General features: G+C 47.0%; 4 protein-coding genes and 1 long non-coding RNA gene across 5 annotated transcripts; 3 read left to right on the plus strand and 2 right to left on the minus strand.

The window, feature by feature from the left end:
- Nucleotides 1-1,067: 1,067 nt before the first annotated feature.
- cldnd (claudin d) lies at nucleotides 1,068-1,848 on the minus strand. The gene has a single exon (XM_077545710.1). The coding sequence runs from the start codon at nucleotides 1,784-1,786 to the stop codon at nucleotides 1,154-1,156; it is 633 nt and encodes a 210-aa protein (XP_077401836.1). The 5' UTR covers nucleotides 1,787-1,848; the 3' UTR covers nucleotides 1,068-1,153.
- A 1,074-nt stretch (nucleotides 1,849-2,922) lies between these two features.
- On the plus strand, nucleotides 2,923-3,746 carry LOC144035778 (claudin-4-like). The gene has a single exon (XM_077545707.1). The coding sequence runs from the start codon at nucleotides 3,016-3,018 to the stop codon at nucleotides 3,661-3,663; it is 648 nt and encodes a 215-aa protein (XP_077401833.1). The 5' UTR covers nucleotides 2,923-3,015; the 3' UTR covers nucleotides 3,664-3,746.
- Nucleotides 3,747-6,716: 2,970 nt separating this feature from the next.
- Nucleotides 6,717-7,967, minus strand: LOC144035779 (claudin-4-like). Its single transcript, XM_077545709.1, has one exon. It carries the CDS (start codon nucleotides 7,778-7,780, stop codon nucleotides 7,136-7,138), a length of 645 nt encoding a protein of 214 aa, XP_077401835.1. The 5' UTR covers nucleotides 7,781-7,967; the 3' UTR covers nucleotides 6,717-7,135.
- Nucleotides 7,968-9,088: 1,121 nt separating this feature from the next.
- On the plus strand, nucleotides 9,089-10,176 carry LOC144036416 (uncharacterized). Its single transcript, XR_013288637.1, has 2 exons — nucleotides 9,089-9,213; nucleotides 9,530-10,176. It is a non-coding gene; the product is annotated as an uncharacterized LOC144036416 (long non-coding RNA).
- Nucleotides 10,177-13,263: 3,087 nt separating this feature from the next.
- LOC144036651 (claudin-4-like) lies at nucleotides 13,264-15,224 on the plus strand. Its single transcript, XM_077547461.1, has one exon. It carries the CDS (start codon nucleotides 13,886-13,888, stop codon nucleotides 14,558-14,560), a length of 675 nt encoding a protein of 224 aa, XP_077403587.1. The 5' UTR covers nucleotides 13,264-13,885; the 3' UTR covers nucleotides 14,561-15,224.
- The last annotated feature ends 208 nt before the right edge of the window (nucleotides 15,225-15,432 follow it).

The following is a 15,432-nucleotide window of genomic DNA, read 5'->3' on the forward strand; positions in this document are numbered from 1 at the left end:
CTCGACCTGATTGCTCACAATAATCAGAGGAGGAGGAGCCAAAGGAAACATTAAATGGCTCCAAACAACAAAAGTCTTGTTTTGGCCAGCTCAATGTTTTCTTAGGCCTCTATCATATTATTCCACATTTGATCTCTCTACATTGTGAACATCCTTTGGAGTATAAAATTATTATTTTTTTAACCTAAGCACTATTGCAGCACAATAGAATTAATCAACTGTGCCGTGTAAATGATCCAGTTCCTCTAAAATGCTCCCCCCGCCCAAAAAAAAAAAAATCTTATTTTACTTCTATTGCTACTTCAAAATGTGCCACCATAAACTGAATCTTTATAGTTTTTAATTCAGTTTCTGGCAGCACATATTTTAGGCCAGTAGTAGGCTGAAAAGTGGCACAGAAACACTAAAAAGTGAGCATTTTTGGCTATAATTTTACGAAGTTGGTTTTAAATCGATGCCTTTTTTAAAAAAACAAAAAAAAAAAACATTTGCATCATGATGATTTGGCCCAAAAAAAAAAAAAATTTGAAGAGGGTGACAAAATGTTCCACACCCATTAACACTCATCCAGTGCACCTGCTGCACACCCCTTTAGCAAAATTGGCAAGCTTGTGCGAATAAACTCATTTCAAACATTCACATGAAGCACTAATAAATCCTTAGTTGAAACCTTTTCCTTTAAATTGCATTTTAAACACAGATCCAAAAAGCTCCGGCAGAAGTTAGTCATAAGCACTTTCCAAAAATACATTTTTAAAGTTAAAATTTGAGGCCCTTTTGGTATCAAATGACATTTCGTCCAACGTGCCCACAAGGGAATTAGGCTGATTTGTAGGTCAAAACACGTCGCCTAGTGCAGCATTTAAATGCAAACAACCCGAATCGACACACAGCCTACAACATGATGATAGCTCGTTAGTCAGAAGTGGTAGGCTTAGTTTTAGGCACTCAGCAGATTATAGGATTGCTTCAAGTTGCCCCCCAACAGCAACTTGATCGAGCATTTCAAAAGTAACTTTAACAATGTGGACTTTAACCTATAATTGAAAGGATGGAACAGAAAGTGGTTACGATTTAAAAAAGGTGACATTTATTAAAAATCCAAAATCATTAGCTCATTTAAAATAAAATAAAAAGGAGAAAAGACAAAAAGTCACACGTAAGCTCCCCCACTGGCGGCCGATCGTGGAGCAGAATATTTCACAGAGTATTTGCCATCGCGGGCCCCGGCGCACTGGCAGCACAGCAGCGCTCCTCCGATCAGCAGCAGGCCGGCCGCCCCCCAGCCCACGAAGAGTGCCGCGCCCAGCTCCCGCCTCTGCGCGTCGCCCAGCAGTGGGTTGTAGAAGTCCCGAATGACCACGTGAGCCGACCACGACACGGGGATGAGCAGCAGGATTCCGGCCACCACGCACGCGGCCCCCGCCACCACCACCACGCGGGCCTTGGCCGCCCGCTCCTCCAGACAGTTGGTGCACTTGCCGCCGGCGCCGGCCAGCAGCAGGCCCAGCAGCGCCACCAGGACGGCGATGACCACCAGGGCGCGCGCCGCCTGCAGGTCGCGGGGCAGCGCCAGCATGGAGTCGTACACCTTGCACTGCATCTGGCCCGTGCTCTGCTTCACGCAGTTCATCCACAGGCCCTCCCAGAACACCTGCGCCGTCACGATGTTGTTGCCGATGAACGCCGACACCTTCCACATGGGCAGCGCGCAGGTGACGATGGAGCCCGCCAAGCCCAACGCCGCCAGGAACGCGCCAAACAGCTGCATGCCCGCTGACGTCATCTTGCTCTGCTCGGTGAGGATGAATCGTGCGTGAGGATTCTGACGGAAGCGTGAGGATGCCGGCCGTTGTCCACCTCTGCTACTTAAGCACGTGGTAGGGCACCGTTGATTGGCTGGCAGCCTTAACAGAGATTGGAAACACCTGTGGAGGCCCTATTACACGCACCCACATGCCTTTTGTGGGAGAAACAAGACAAGAAGGTGAAGTGCAAAAAAAGGTCAGCTGATCCCAAGGTGGCAAGTGGCCGGTTTTCAATTCAATCAAACACTGAATTAATTCAACATGTGCTTATGACCTTTAATTTAAAAAAAAAATAAGAACAATTTGAGAAGGGCAGTAAAGTAAAAGCATTTTAAATAAGAATTTAGACAAAAATAAGCAAGGTGATAATCACTTCAATAAGTTTTTTTTTAACATCAAATTGTCCAACTTCTTGTAATTTCATCATGATTTTTACACATCTCTTATTTTGGGGAACATTTTCTGTTGGATGTTACACACTAACACACTTGACAGAATCGGCATTCTTTTATTGTGCATTTTTTGCACTGATAATTTGAAATATTGTCTTATTTTTGAAGAAAGAAATGGAACGTTTTCTGTTTTGCACAAGGGCTTACAGCAGCACCCCAGACCAGTTTGACCAAAATACTTTTTTTTTCTCAATTCTGTCAAGTTTGAATGGGAGCGACAGATAAAGGGCTTGTAGGAAGCACATCTGACCTTTGTTTATACATTTACGCATGAAGTTTATAGTTACTGAACGCAGAAAATTGAATTCCGAATCGCTACTGCCACCTGTGGCCCAAAAATGAAACTGCATTTCCCTTCTTCACGTACACAATGCGCACATGACGTGACATGGCAGACAAGGGGCGGAAAATTCGAATCCAGACTAAAAACTATTGGCCAGAGGCTTGCAGCAGTTAAGTTGTTAATCTACTAATTAGAAAATGTTTCAGTCATAAATGGTAAAATAAAAAAGACTATCGTAACGATATTTTTTGGGCAAATTGTTACAAAGTACAGATGCAGGAGTCTCTTTTTCAGATTTTCAACAACTGCGAGTGGCTCTACTGGAGCGTCTCCGTGGCAATAAGCGGAGGTTGACCCCGCCTCCTGAAGGGTCAGTCGAAATGGGCGTGGCCTCTTGACGGACGCTCTGAGGAGGAGGGGCGGCCCGCTGTACAAAAGGGCGCCTCGGCGCTGGGTCCCCCCTCACACAGCGATGGCGTCTCTGGGCTTGCAGGTTCTGGGCATTGGATTGGCGGCGCTGGGCTGGACGGGCAGCATCCTGGCGTGCGTGCTGCCCATGTGGAAGGTGTCGGCCTTCGTGGGCAACAACATCGTGGTGGCGCAGGCCATCTGGGAGGGCCTTTGGATGACGTGCGTGGTGCAGAGCACGGGCCAGATGCAGTGCAAGGTGTACGACTCGTTGTTAGCGCTCCCGCCCGACCTGCAGGCGGCGCGCGCCACGGCGGTCATCGCCATCTTGCTGGCGCTGCTGGGCCTGCTGCTGTCGACGGTGGGCGGCAAGTGCACCACCTGCGTGGACGACCGGGGAGCCAAGGCCCGGGTGGCGGCGGCGGCCGGCGCCTTCTTGGCACTGAGCGGCGTATTGTGCCTGGTGACTGCCTCGCTACCCGCCCACGCCGTCATCCGCGACTTCTACAACCCGGCTGTGCCCGACGCCCAGAGGAGGGAGCTGGGGGCTTGCCTCTACGTGGGATGGGGGGCTTCGGGGCTGCTGCTGACGGGGGGCGCCCTCCTGGGATGCCGGTGCTCGCCCACGCCACCGTCATCGGGCGGCGAGCGATACGCCGCCTCCAAATTCTCGGCTCCCAAAGCTGGAAGTCCCGCCAAGGAGTTTGTGTGAAGACCCGCCACGCTTGGTGGCCGATTGATGTTGGACTAACCTCCGCATGCATGAGCCAGGATGCGTTTCCTTTTTTTTTAGACTTTTTTTTGTAACCCTTGAACAGCAGCACTTGCATGTATTTGCTTTATGTAGCAATAAATCTGTTTTGTATTCTTCTTTGAGCAGCTTCTTTGATTGAATGAACAACTGAAGTCAACATTTTCTGTTGACTGTCCATTTCAGCCCAAATCATTTGACTTCAGTCTTAAGTCTGACTTCAAGTCCACTTCAGGTCAACGTTTGCAGTGAAAACAAAAGAGTCATGACGAGCGCTACGCTAACGTTAACGATGAGCCGTAAATTACGATTTGCTTGTTTGGGAAGTCTCCAAAGTGACTTTGCCAACATCAGAAAGTGATGATCCTTCAATATGCTACGGTTCTTCATATTTGGATTGTCAGGTGTCCAACGGCTGGCCCTCGGGCCAGACGCAGCCCATTACATCGTTTTAGGTGGCCCGCTAACGCTTGTCAACTTTGTTTGTTTTTCTTTTGTTTGATTTTTGCACAAAATGCGTTTTTTTTTCACTTTTACAAGCAAATATTTTTAGCAAATCCCCTGTTAACCTAACTTAATAGTAATAATACTAATGCAGGCTCACAAGCAACATGGTTAGATGTATGTTGACATTCCATGAAGGTGGTCTTCATTTTGTCTGTGAGGGTTAACCTCCTCATTCGAGAGGCTGTCACTTGGCGCGAGTCGGTGAACAAAAGCGTGTGTCAGTGCGCCATAAAAACAAGTCATGATGGAGGACGCATCTTCCCGGCAGACGCGCCGGCGAGCATTCTTGGACCGCGTTGACGCGTTTCCCGGCAACGCCCGTGCCAGCGCTCTTGTCTCCGTGACGGTGAGCTGAGATTTACTGAGCCACCTTGAATGCACACTCGCGACTGGGAACGGCCTGACACCAACAAGTCTTTGGAGCAAACTGCCACTTGGTGACTTTCTTTAACGTCGATGACAACTTCCAGTGACCAATCAATCAGGTACCTGCGCATTTTTGGCCACACCGTTTTTTTTAAGTTTCATAAACAGTCCTAACATCAAAGACAATTTTACAGGCTTCAACAAACCCGACTGACATGATTTTGTAAATCACAAAGATGAAGCTAAGATTGTTAGACTGAGCGAGTGGAAACATTTGTGACCTTAACCACTGCGACCAATCTTCAGTACTGCTCACGCACACGACTGCCACGCACATGACGTGAGGACTCCTGACCCGGGTTATGGGCTGCTCTAAATCCATCTGCTGCACAGCAAAAGCGCCAGTGTTAGAGTAACACTGAGCAGTGTTAAATCTAACACTAGAAATGTGTTTATATGTGTCCACACCAATGAGTGTAAATCTGACACTTTTCAAAGTGTTACTTTTTTTTACACTTAATCAGTGTTACTCCAACATTGTATAGTGTTAAAAATCTACATTGGTAAACAATGAATTGTGTAGAAAATACTCTACACTAGTGCCAGTATTAAAAATTCAACTCAAACTAACACTTGACTCTGGTGAAAGTTACTTCAATTATATAGCGTTTCTCCTTCTTACAAGGCCGTCAAAGTGCTTTTGACTATTGATGACACGGCATCAGGAGCAACTTAGGAGTTCGGTATGTTGCTCAAGCATACTTTGACAAAGTGACTCCGGCCTGGGTTCAAAGGTGGTGCACCTCAGGGTCGGGAGACGACCGTTCTACCACTGAGCCACGCCGCCCCAACAACCGCAACAAACTGGATGTCTCGCTATTGAAATGCCGACAGCACGCTGGAAATTGGAAAGTTTGTCCGTCACCGGAAACGAGGGTTTGGTCAACTCAAGGTTACGCTTAGCTTCTGCTCCAACACTTGAGGAAATTTACTCCGACAGAGTCATTTTTATCCTAACAGTGTCAGAATAACACCAGATTTCATCTAACACTGGAAATCTAAGTCCGACAGATTTGCTGTGTGCTCGCATGCTGGCCTTCTTCTGGGTTTCTTCTGGTCCTTTGTTGGTCTTGGCTTGCCTCACGATTGACTTTGGCATATCACGCCTTCTTTTTATGAGCTCCAAATTAGTCAGAGCCAATCAAAGTTTTTTGCTTTTTGTGCTCAGAAAGGTCAGGAATAGGTCACAGACACAAATAAAAAAAATGTAAAAAGAAATGCACTTTGTATCCATCTGGAACGCACGTCCGGCTTTTTAGCAGCTTGAACCAGACAGAAGCTTGCAAACACAAAAAGGAACGTCATTCTCTTTTTCTTCTCTTTGTCCGCCATCTTCTTTCTTTACACACACACATACACACATGGGGACATCCAATGGACATAATGCATTTCCTAGCTCCTTACCCTAACCTTAACCATTATAATTGATTGTTTAACTCTAACCTTAACCCCAACCAAAATCTAGTTCAAACCTAAACTCTAAAACCAAGTCTTGACCCTCAAAAAGAGGTCTGGACCACTAAAATGTCCCCACATGTCGGTCGTCACAATGATAGTTAAACCTGAGAAATGTGCCTCATAATGTCGCAAAAACACACACACACACACACACACACACACAAGCACAGAATGAAAAGAGGCCAGAGGCAACAGCAGCAGTTGAGCGTTTGTCGTCGATCTGGTTTGGGTGCGGTCAGCAAGCTGGATGGAGAATTTACTTTGTTCCTTTATTTGTCAGCGGGTTGACGTTTTCAAGAGTCGCAAAGACACAACCACACTTTTCAACGCCAGCTCATAAATGAGCAATCACACACAAATCAAGCAAATACATTTCAGGACAAATGTTGCGTCCTTTAATCACCTCTTGGTTAGTTTCAGGTAAAAGCTCAGAAACTCGAGCGTCAACTGTTTGCTGAAGGCTTGGTTGCGCTCCAAATTGATGTGTGTGCGTGTGTATTGTTTGTACAAGTGTCTGGCTATTGATGAATGACATTGATCTTAACTTGTTCATTGTGTGCGATTGCATGTAATTGTTTACATGTGTGTTTGTGTGCGTGTATAAATAAAGGGAGTGAGTCCCGTTGTGATGAGTAGATGAAATCTTTATTTACACATACGGTCCAAAATGACACAAAAGAGGAGCTTGTATTTGTCAAAGTCAAAATTTTTCTGATGGACGACAACGGAAGGTAAAGGAGTGTCCCGTGGGAGGAGTCAACCTCAGAAACTCGTTGACTTCTCCAGCGTCGAAGCGCTATCCCGGTCAACATGGTGGCCACTTATCTACACCAGTGATCCTTAATTATCCAATTTCACCTCATTGGTGGGAAAATGTTCAATGTACACTAAGTTCAATTATTTTTGCCAGCAGCGGAGCAGTTCAAGGCTCTTCCACCAGGTGGCGGAAGGAACATCATGAACCGAACTCGCGAGTCGGCGTTTGCCTTTGGTGGCGTTCCTCAAGATTTGTCAGAAGTTGAAAAAGCAACAGTGCGGATGTCTAGACGTAGTCCTTGCCAGATGCGGGCGCCGAGACGTCGGAGCGCGCCGCCTTGTATCGTGCCGTGTACGAACCCTCATCCTTGGGGGGGCAGTTGCAGCACAGCATGCCGCCACCCACGATCATGAGGGCGGCCGCCCCCCAGCCAATGTAGAGGGCGGCGCCCAGCTCCCGCTTCTGGGCGCTGACCACCAGCGGGTTGTAAAAATCTCGCACCACGCTGTGTGCGGTCCAGCACACGGGAATCAGCAGCAGCACGCCGGCCGCGATGAAGACCGCCCCGGCCGCCACGCCCACCTTAGCCTTGGCCGCCGGGTCCTCCACGCAGTTAGTGCACTTGCCGCCGGCCAGCGCCAGCAGGACGGCCAGGATGCCCACCACGATGGCGATGACCACCAGGGCGCGCGCCGCCTGCAGGTCGGAGCTGAGCGCCAACATGGAGTCGTAGACCTTGCACTGCATCTGGCCCGTGCTCTGCACCACGCAGCTCATCCAGATGCCCTCCCATATCGTCTGCGACGTCACAATGTTGCTGCCGATGAAGGCCGTCACGCGCCACATGGGAAGCGCGCACACCACGATGGCGCCGATCCAGCCGATCAGGCCCAGGGCTGAGCCCAGGATTTGGAACCCCGCGGACACCATGGCAGACGTCTGCTCTTTGTCAGTTTTTTCTTCTGCTTTTTCTTGGAGACTGCGAGTGAGCGAGCAACCGGCCGAGCGACTTTTCAGTATGGGGAGGACGGAGAGGAGAGCGGCTACATATCACCTTGCTCAAGGGGGCGGGGCCAAGCAGCCAAACGCCTCTCTGGTGTCAGGAGCCCAAACTTGTTTCTCCAGACTCAAACTCTCTCACACCAAGGCCTTCGAAGGCAGCAACAACATGACGCTAACTGCCAGCGAGCTAACAATCAAGCAAGCCCCGCCCCCAAAACCAACTGCCGCAGGTTTCTCCTGAAGGTACACGGGGAAGGTCCCAAGTGACTCACGACACATCTTACCATATATGGTCACTTCCTGTAACGTTTGACTGCCAGGCACGCACACACACAACACAAAAATCCTTTTGTGCCCTCACTGACTTTGAATTTGACCTCTGACATCTGATGATTAAGTTTGTTGACATCCAAGGTACAACTGAGTTCCAATTTAACACAAATGACTGCTCTGTATCAAATAAAAAATGTGTATTAGAAAGTTAAAAACAAGCAAAAGAGCACCTTCTACTGGATGTGGGCAGTATTTCAGCCATCTCCATTTCCATGCATGCGGCATTAGGTGGGTGCGTCTCTCCCAACTGACTTTTGAGACTTTGGGACTGGTCCCCGGCCAATTACAATTGGACGAACACCAAACTGGTTGCCAGCAGTCTTGGGAACGTTACTTAAAAAAAGTTATAGTTACTCATTGCTTGCTTTAAAAAGTAACTGAGTTAGTGATTGAATTACTTCATAATAAAAGTAACTCGTTACCAGGCAAAGAAACTATTTTCACAACTTAAAAAAAATGTTTTATGTCAAATAATTGTGATTTTTAAATTACACTGATTGTCACACCCCACTAAGTGGGGGTGAAATTCATTCTCCGCATTTGACCCATCCCCTGAGGGAGCAGTGAGCAGCAATGATTGCGCCAGGGAATCACATGGTGATCTAACCCCCCAATTCCAACCCTTTATACTGAGTGTCAAGCAGGGAGGGTGGTAATGGGTCCCATTTTTATAGTCTTTGGTATGACCCGGCCTGGGATTGAACCCCAACCTCCCAGTCTCAGGGCGGACACTCTACCACAAGGTCACTGAGAAGTGTGAAATGAATATTGAAACAAAACCCAAAAGTGTTAAAAGCAAGAATGTGTTGCAAGCCAAAACACGCTACTGTACTCAGATAAACAGGATAATTATTCAATTTAATCAGGGTGCCATGTTTATTCCAAATTGTCATCAACTGCTGGCCTGCAGTGACGACGAAGCTCCAGTAGGGGGCTACCTGCTGCCACAACACGTTAGCATCACACCACCTGTTTGTCCCAAACTCATGGTTAGGAACTGCAACGGGGTCAGACCGTCAGCTTCAAAGGCAAGTGTGTGGCATAAGTTTGCGTTTCACCGCTGAATATTTGAGAAAAGTTAATTTTTTAAACAGTCTGCCGTGCCGTGCGAGCCACCAGCCACTCGCAAGCAGCAAGTGGCTAGTGACTAGCACAGAGCCGCTTTTTTGCTATGACCGCCCAGACATTCAATTAAATAAATAAATAATCAAAACAATACTCTTTAGTTTACTTAGTAGACCGCACATTTATAGCGTGAAGTAAGTAGCATCAGATAAGTAAGACAATATACATCAAATAGAAGAGAGATTTTTAACATCTTGGGCTTCATTAAATGTTCCCCAGAGTGAGACATCTAACCCAGACCAAGTGAAATAACGGATCACAAACGGCTGAGAAGAAGAAGAAAGTGTTCAAAGTGTCAGCCAAGGTCGCCTTTGAAAGGAACTTGTCTTCTTCTTGGCGTGTTAGTGGAGGAAGAAAATGAATGATGTTCCTTTGTGAGCCTCGACATCAGAGCTCCACAGAACAGAGGGCGTCAGTTAGAATCTTGACGTTTTAAACTTTTGTGGAAGAAGAAAGAAGAGGAGGCCCTGCCGGTGGCGACTCATTCATCAAATCTTGTTGACGGGCATCCAGAGAATGTCAGCAGGGTCACCTGGCTGAATCAGCTAGCAGGAAGTACAAGGCCACGCCTCTAGTAACGGTGGCGCCAAGCCTCCATTTGGCTTGTTTATTGACTTTTGTTGCGTGCGCTCGTAAACTGATGTGACAAAGAGCCCTTCATGTGTCCCAGGGGTGGCCGCGGAATTCCCCAGTACGCTTCTGAACTCTTCCGGAACCTACGAAGTCCTTTATGGCCTGTTGGCGTCTGTCGAAAGCAGCGCACCTACAAGAATCCTTCTGATTGGCCAGCCCTCGCTTCTGAAAAATGACAACAAGCAACATGTGAACGTGATGTACAATCTACATAAAATCTGGCTTGAACTTGATTCGGCTTGACAGCTCCTTACCGTGCTTTTTTTTTTAATACATTCAACTCCAAAATGAGAAGATTGTGGAAAATCTCATCACAATGCAACAGGTAGCCTTCCAAAATGGATACCCTGTTCTACTGCATTTTCTTTGCAGCTGTACGAGAGCAGACAAAGGGCACACAGGCCACATGGGGGCGCTACATTCTTCAATCTGGCTTGTGAGCATTTTACTGGATCTGATAGGTTGGGATGGGACTTTAGGCAAACATCTCAAATCAATCCCGAAATCAGCCAATTAATGAATTATTAAGTAATTAATAAATCAGATTAATTAATACATTTTTCAAAAATAAAATAATTATTTTACAATTAAAAAACACGCAAATTAACAAAAATGAAAAATAATCATCCAATTTTAAAAATGAGCAAGAAATCCTTTATGTTTTAGATCAACTATTCAACATATTTGACATACTTTTTTTTTTTTTTCAAACCAATCTCAAAAAGAGCTGGTTCGCTGCTCCTTGCCAACAAAAGTTTGCACACCCCTGCGCCAAATGACACCAGCTTCTCCAACAACATATCAACAACATATCAAGTTTAGATTTTGATGGAGTGAATCCTTGGCAGTCGTCCTAAAGGCAATCCAGGTACAGTCGATGTATTTTTTAAGTTTCATACAAACAACTTTATTTATATAGCGCTCCACAACAGCTGCAATTGTAACAAAGCACCTGACAGAACACTACTATGTTTATGTTACGTCAACACATATGATGTAAGCATATCATCATTGTGTTGTTTTGTGTGTGGAATTGAAGCCGTTTACGAGCTGACTGAAGGTTTCGATGACGCCGAAGAGCAATGAAGCTTCCCCATAGAAACTTGTTATCTTCTTTTCACGGCAGGGCGGAGGACGACTCACTCGCCCGCTCGCTTACTCACACCTTAAGCAAGCTTGGTCAAGAAAAGTGTTTGTTATTCCTTTCAAATTCAACGTTGACGAAATGAGCACTTTTACAGTGTTGCAGTGTGCACGCCAGACCAGCAGTCGGTGCTGTGGAACACATGACAGAGTTCTCATTTGAACGTTTATAATTCAGGTCAGGGTGTCGCAGTGGGTCAGCACGGTGTACAAGTTAGCGCGTCTAGTTGGCACATCTGCCTCGCACTTCTAGAGTTCAGGGTTCAAACATTAACTCTTGAGTTAACGTCTAATCCCTGCGCTTACGTCTTAGCATGTTAGCTTCGTTCAAGATGAAGGAATTGTGCGTTTGTCTTTCCACTTTGTGCCCGGACAGTAGCTGATGGCATTTCTATTTTTTGTCTAGTGACGTGACAGCGTTGCAGTGTGCATGCCAGGCCACTCGGTGGCAGTCAATGTGGAGGAACGAGACAGCCTCTAAAAGCAATTCCAGCTTTTCACGGGGCAAGTCCAAACACGGCCGACAGGTCAGCCATTGTTCTGCTTGGCTGTCACCAAACGGCGTTGTCGCGGCTACCGCGTGTTGACATTTGAAACAATGGCGGACAGTTTACGACGCGACTCGCAGCCCGCCTGACTTGATAACGTCTGACATGATAGCGTTCGCCATCGCGCCACATTGTCGTGTCAACAAGCACGTTAGCAGCTCAATGCAACGTTTCGCTTACTTTTCATGGAGGTCGCATGAGACAGCAAGAGATGTTGAACACATTTCCAATAGTTTTGCCAAACACACACGCACACTTCAGCCTCAAAAGCAGGGAGGGGAAGTCAGAAGCATTTAGCTACTAAATTTGCTCTGGAAGATTGTAATGATGTATTCAATCTTTTTTTTTTTTGTACACAAATGTAAACGTCAGTATTTTATCCAATCATATTTCAACGTCTCTGTGTTGCCATGTCAATGAAATTTGCTCATATCTTTCAAAACGAAAAATCACCAAATGAAAAACCACAATGGGAATGTTTCTGTGACCAGTCGCTGTTCAAATTCACTGACCCTTGGTGACAAACGCACTCCCTGAAACTGGATTGTAGGACATCATAAATTGTATTCTTATTCGTAGCTACTGTTCACATGATGCGATAATATCAAAGTAGTAATACATAATAAATTGATGACGGTTTATGATTGTGGTGGTGTTAAGTCAGTTCTGGTGGCGTTAGTTCCCGTCCAAAACGGGAAGATAATGTACGGTGAACGGCCTTCTATCTGTGTTTATCTTATCACTTGTTAGCGAGGCTAGCTGGACCGAAGAGGCGCTCGCTTTGTGAATGCGTGCATGTGTGTGTGTGTGTGTGTGCGACCCAACTCAATCGCTACATCACCTGACCTACTTCTTGATTCTCCAACGTGGAAGTTGTTGACCTTCCGCAAATTGGTGAAAAAGTCTTTGTTTGTGGCGTGACAGATGAATACGTTTATGAGAAGACACTACGTCCGCATGCGGACGCTTTGTGTGTCCTCGTGAAAACAAGCTGCATTGACCCATTTCTTACAGAAGCACAAGAATGTTGGCAGGAAGGAACGCGTGCACATAAATTGTCACACGTCAGGTTTCTCATTAACCAAAATGTCACTGTGGGACACGTCGGAGTCGTCACTCCTCACAACAAAACTCCGGAAGGAACAATGCGAGGGAAAAAATGCCACATTGAAGGCTCCAAAAGTGATCAAAGTTCCAAGTCACGCGGCTCAATCGCATATAAAGCTCAAGTCCAGTCCTTCATCTCTCGATCTCAGGCATGGAATGGATGGCAACTGGACTGTTGTGCTTGTGAAAGTTGCCATCCATTTCATGCCCTGAGAAGGAACTAACAAGTCTCAAGGAAGTGGTTTTTGTCTTGGGCAAGTCAGGAGAGAGTTTCTCTCAAGTCGGGTCAAATACCGTCCAGATAAGGCAAGTCCATTTGCAATCTTATGTGCATAATCTGATTTTCCTGATAGTGATGTTATTCGCCGATGGATCTAAGTATGCAAAACACCTCATCGTGTCCAAGTCCACAATGAGTCTCAATGAGTCTCAAATCTTGGCAAGGCAAGTGACCTCATTGATGCGGTCTTAGCTGTAATTTCTGGTCTTCATAAAGAGAGAAGGCGAAGCAAGGTGAGACGTTTTACCTGTAGAGCACATTTCAGACATGAGGCAACTTGAAACGGCTCAACACCGTTAACATTTACAAACAGAAGATTTCAAGTCATTTGAAAGTAAAAGAAAGATGTCAAAAGTATCTTTCAAAAATGACTAAAGGATGTTATCGGCTTATTTGTATGTGTAGCAATTCATCAAAATGGCGCCTCTAGTCCTACGCTTCACGTTTAGTAAGTGTGAGAGTAGCGGTGGTCAGCCATCAATACGAAAGAAGCCGGACGCTAGAAGATCATTAGCCAGCGACGCCAATAAAAGCACATGCCCGCCGCTGCCACGGGCGAAAGGTCCAACCATAAAGCAGCTGGCTCCTTTGAGAAGCGTCACAAGCTTCACGCCCAGGTGGTAAACCCGGGACAGGAATGGCCTCATTGGTCCACTGGTGTCATCTCGGCAGAGGGTTGGGTGCCGGAGCAATAAAAGCTCTTACAGATAAGGAATCCGCATCAGAGGGGACCAGGAACTACCAGACAAGCAACAACCTGACCAGGGACAATTTGGACTGAAACAACGTGGGCAGAAGCAGACGTTGTCGGCAGAGGAAGCAAAACACTTGGCGCCAGCTAGGAAGCCGAGGGAAAGTGTCACCATGGCGTCTTTTGGACTGGAGCTGGCGGGCGTGTCGGTGGCGGTGTTGGGTTGGGTCCTGAGCGTGGTGAGCTGCGCGCTGCCCATGTGGCGGGTGTCGGCCTTCATCGGCGCCAACATCGTGACGGCGCAGGTGTACTGGGAAGGTCTGTGGATGAGCTGCGTGTTCCAGAGCACGGGCCAGATGCAGTGCAAGGTGTACGACTCCATGCTGGCGCTGCCCCCGGACCTGCAGGCGGCGCGCGCCCTCACCGTGGTCTCCATCATCATTGGCGTTCTGGCCTTGCTCATCTCCTTGGTGGGCGCCAAGTGCACCAACTGCATCGAGGACGAGGGCGTCAAAGCCCGGGTGACCATCACGTCCGGCGCCGCCTTCATCACGGCGGCGCTGGCTCAGCTGGTGCCCGTGTCCTGGTCGGCCAACACCATCGTGGTGGAGTTCTACAGCCCCGTGGTCCTGTCGGGACAGAAGATGGAGATCGGGGCGGCGCTCTACCTGGGCTGGGCCGCCGCGTTGCTGCTGCTCGTGGGCGGGGCCATCCTGTGCTGCAGCTGCCCCCCTCGCGAGGAGAAGGCCAGCAGGTACAGCGTGCACCCCCTCAGCCGCGTGGCCTACTCGGCCGCCCCCGCCAGGTCCGTTGCCCAGAGTTCCTACAACAGGAAGGACTACGTGTGACCGACTTGTTGTTCGGCACGGATTCTTGTCTGGACAGACTGACGACTGCTCTTCTTGAAGCTCGCGTCAGGAAAGAACCGCTGAGAACAAACATGGACCAGATGGAACCAGTTATCTGAAGGACCCTGTTTGATCTTCTGGACCCGTCTGGAGTCTTTTTTTGTATTTATTTGAGTGCTGAGAACTTTTGCAGCTTGCGTGGACACGGTCAACCTGTCCTTATGTGGTGTTACCCTGGAGACAAGGACCTTTACTGGAAGTGGAATCGCACCATGGACAGAATTTCATGATTTGCATGTCACAATCATCTTTTGTTGAAAAAATATGCAAAATGATCTGGACGTTGTCCACTCCAATGTTATCTTTTGTTCATATTTTCTTACAACATACAAAAATCATTTATACTTGATGACTTTTGAAAACTTTGTAACATTTACTGTTTTTTGAGAAATAGTTGGTCTTAAAACGTTTTTTTTTCCATTTCACTGCAGCGTCCACTGAGTTTCATGTTCTTTGTGTTTTTTTTCTCTCATTTTCTTGTTTGCCTTCAAGTCACAATCTTGTCCTAAAACTTTTATAGTCGCATAATATTTGACATTTTCCCCTCATCTTGGAAGTGCTTGCTTGTTTTTTGAAGTTGAATAAAGACTTTTTTTTCCTCCTGTGCCTGAATGGACTTCCTGATGCCCAAAGAGCTCAATCCTGCTTTGCATATTCAAACCAGTCGGCAGCTGAAATGTGAGCAGAAAATCAATTGGACGCAATTGAAAGCTGCTCCAGTCCGAGAAAACTGGATGGGATTTTCTGGACTTTAATATATTTGCGTATCCTTTGCTTAAAGAGTTGGAACTATTGAAACATGCTCATTAGCC

The sequence above is a fragment of the Vanacampus margaritifer genome, chromosome 16, assembly GCF_051991255.1.
Source record: "Vanacampus margaritifer isolate UIUO_Vmar chromosome 16, RoL_Vmar_1.0, whole genome shotgun sequence".
Lineage (NCBI taxonomy): Eukaryota > Metazoa > Chordata > Actinopteri > Syngnathiformes > Syngnathidae > Vanacampus > Vanacampus margaritifer.

Excerpts from the sequence above, each read along its gene's own strand:
- cldnd (XM_077545710.1), bottom strand. The coding sequence starts at position 1,786 with ATGACGTCAGCGGGCATGCAGCTGTTTGGCGCGTTCCTGGCGGCGTTG.
- LOC144035778 (XM_077545707.1), top strand. The coding sequence starts at position 3,016 with ATGGCGTCTCTGGGCTTGCAGGTTCTGGGCATTGGATTGGCGGCGCTG.
- LOC144035779 (XM_077545709.1), bottom strand. The coding sequence starts at position 7,780 with ATGGTGTCCGCGGGGTTCCAAATCCTGGGCTCAGCCCTGGGCCTGATC.
- LOC144036651 (XM_077547461.1), top strand. The coding sequence starts at position 13,886 with ATGGCGTCTTTTGGACTGGAGCTGGCGGGCGTGTCGGTGGCGGTGTTG.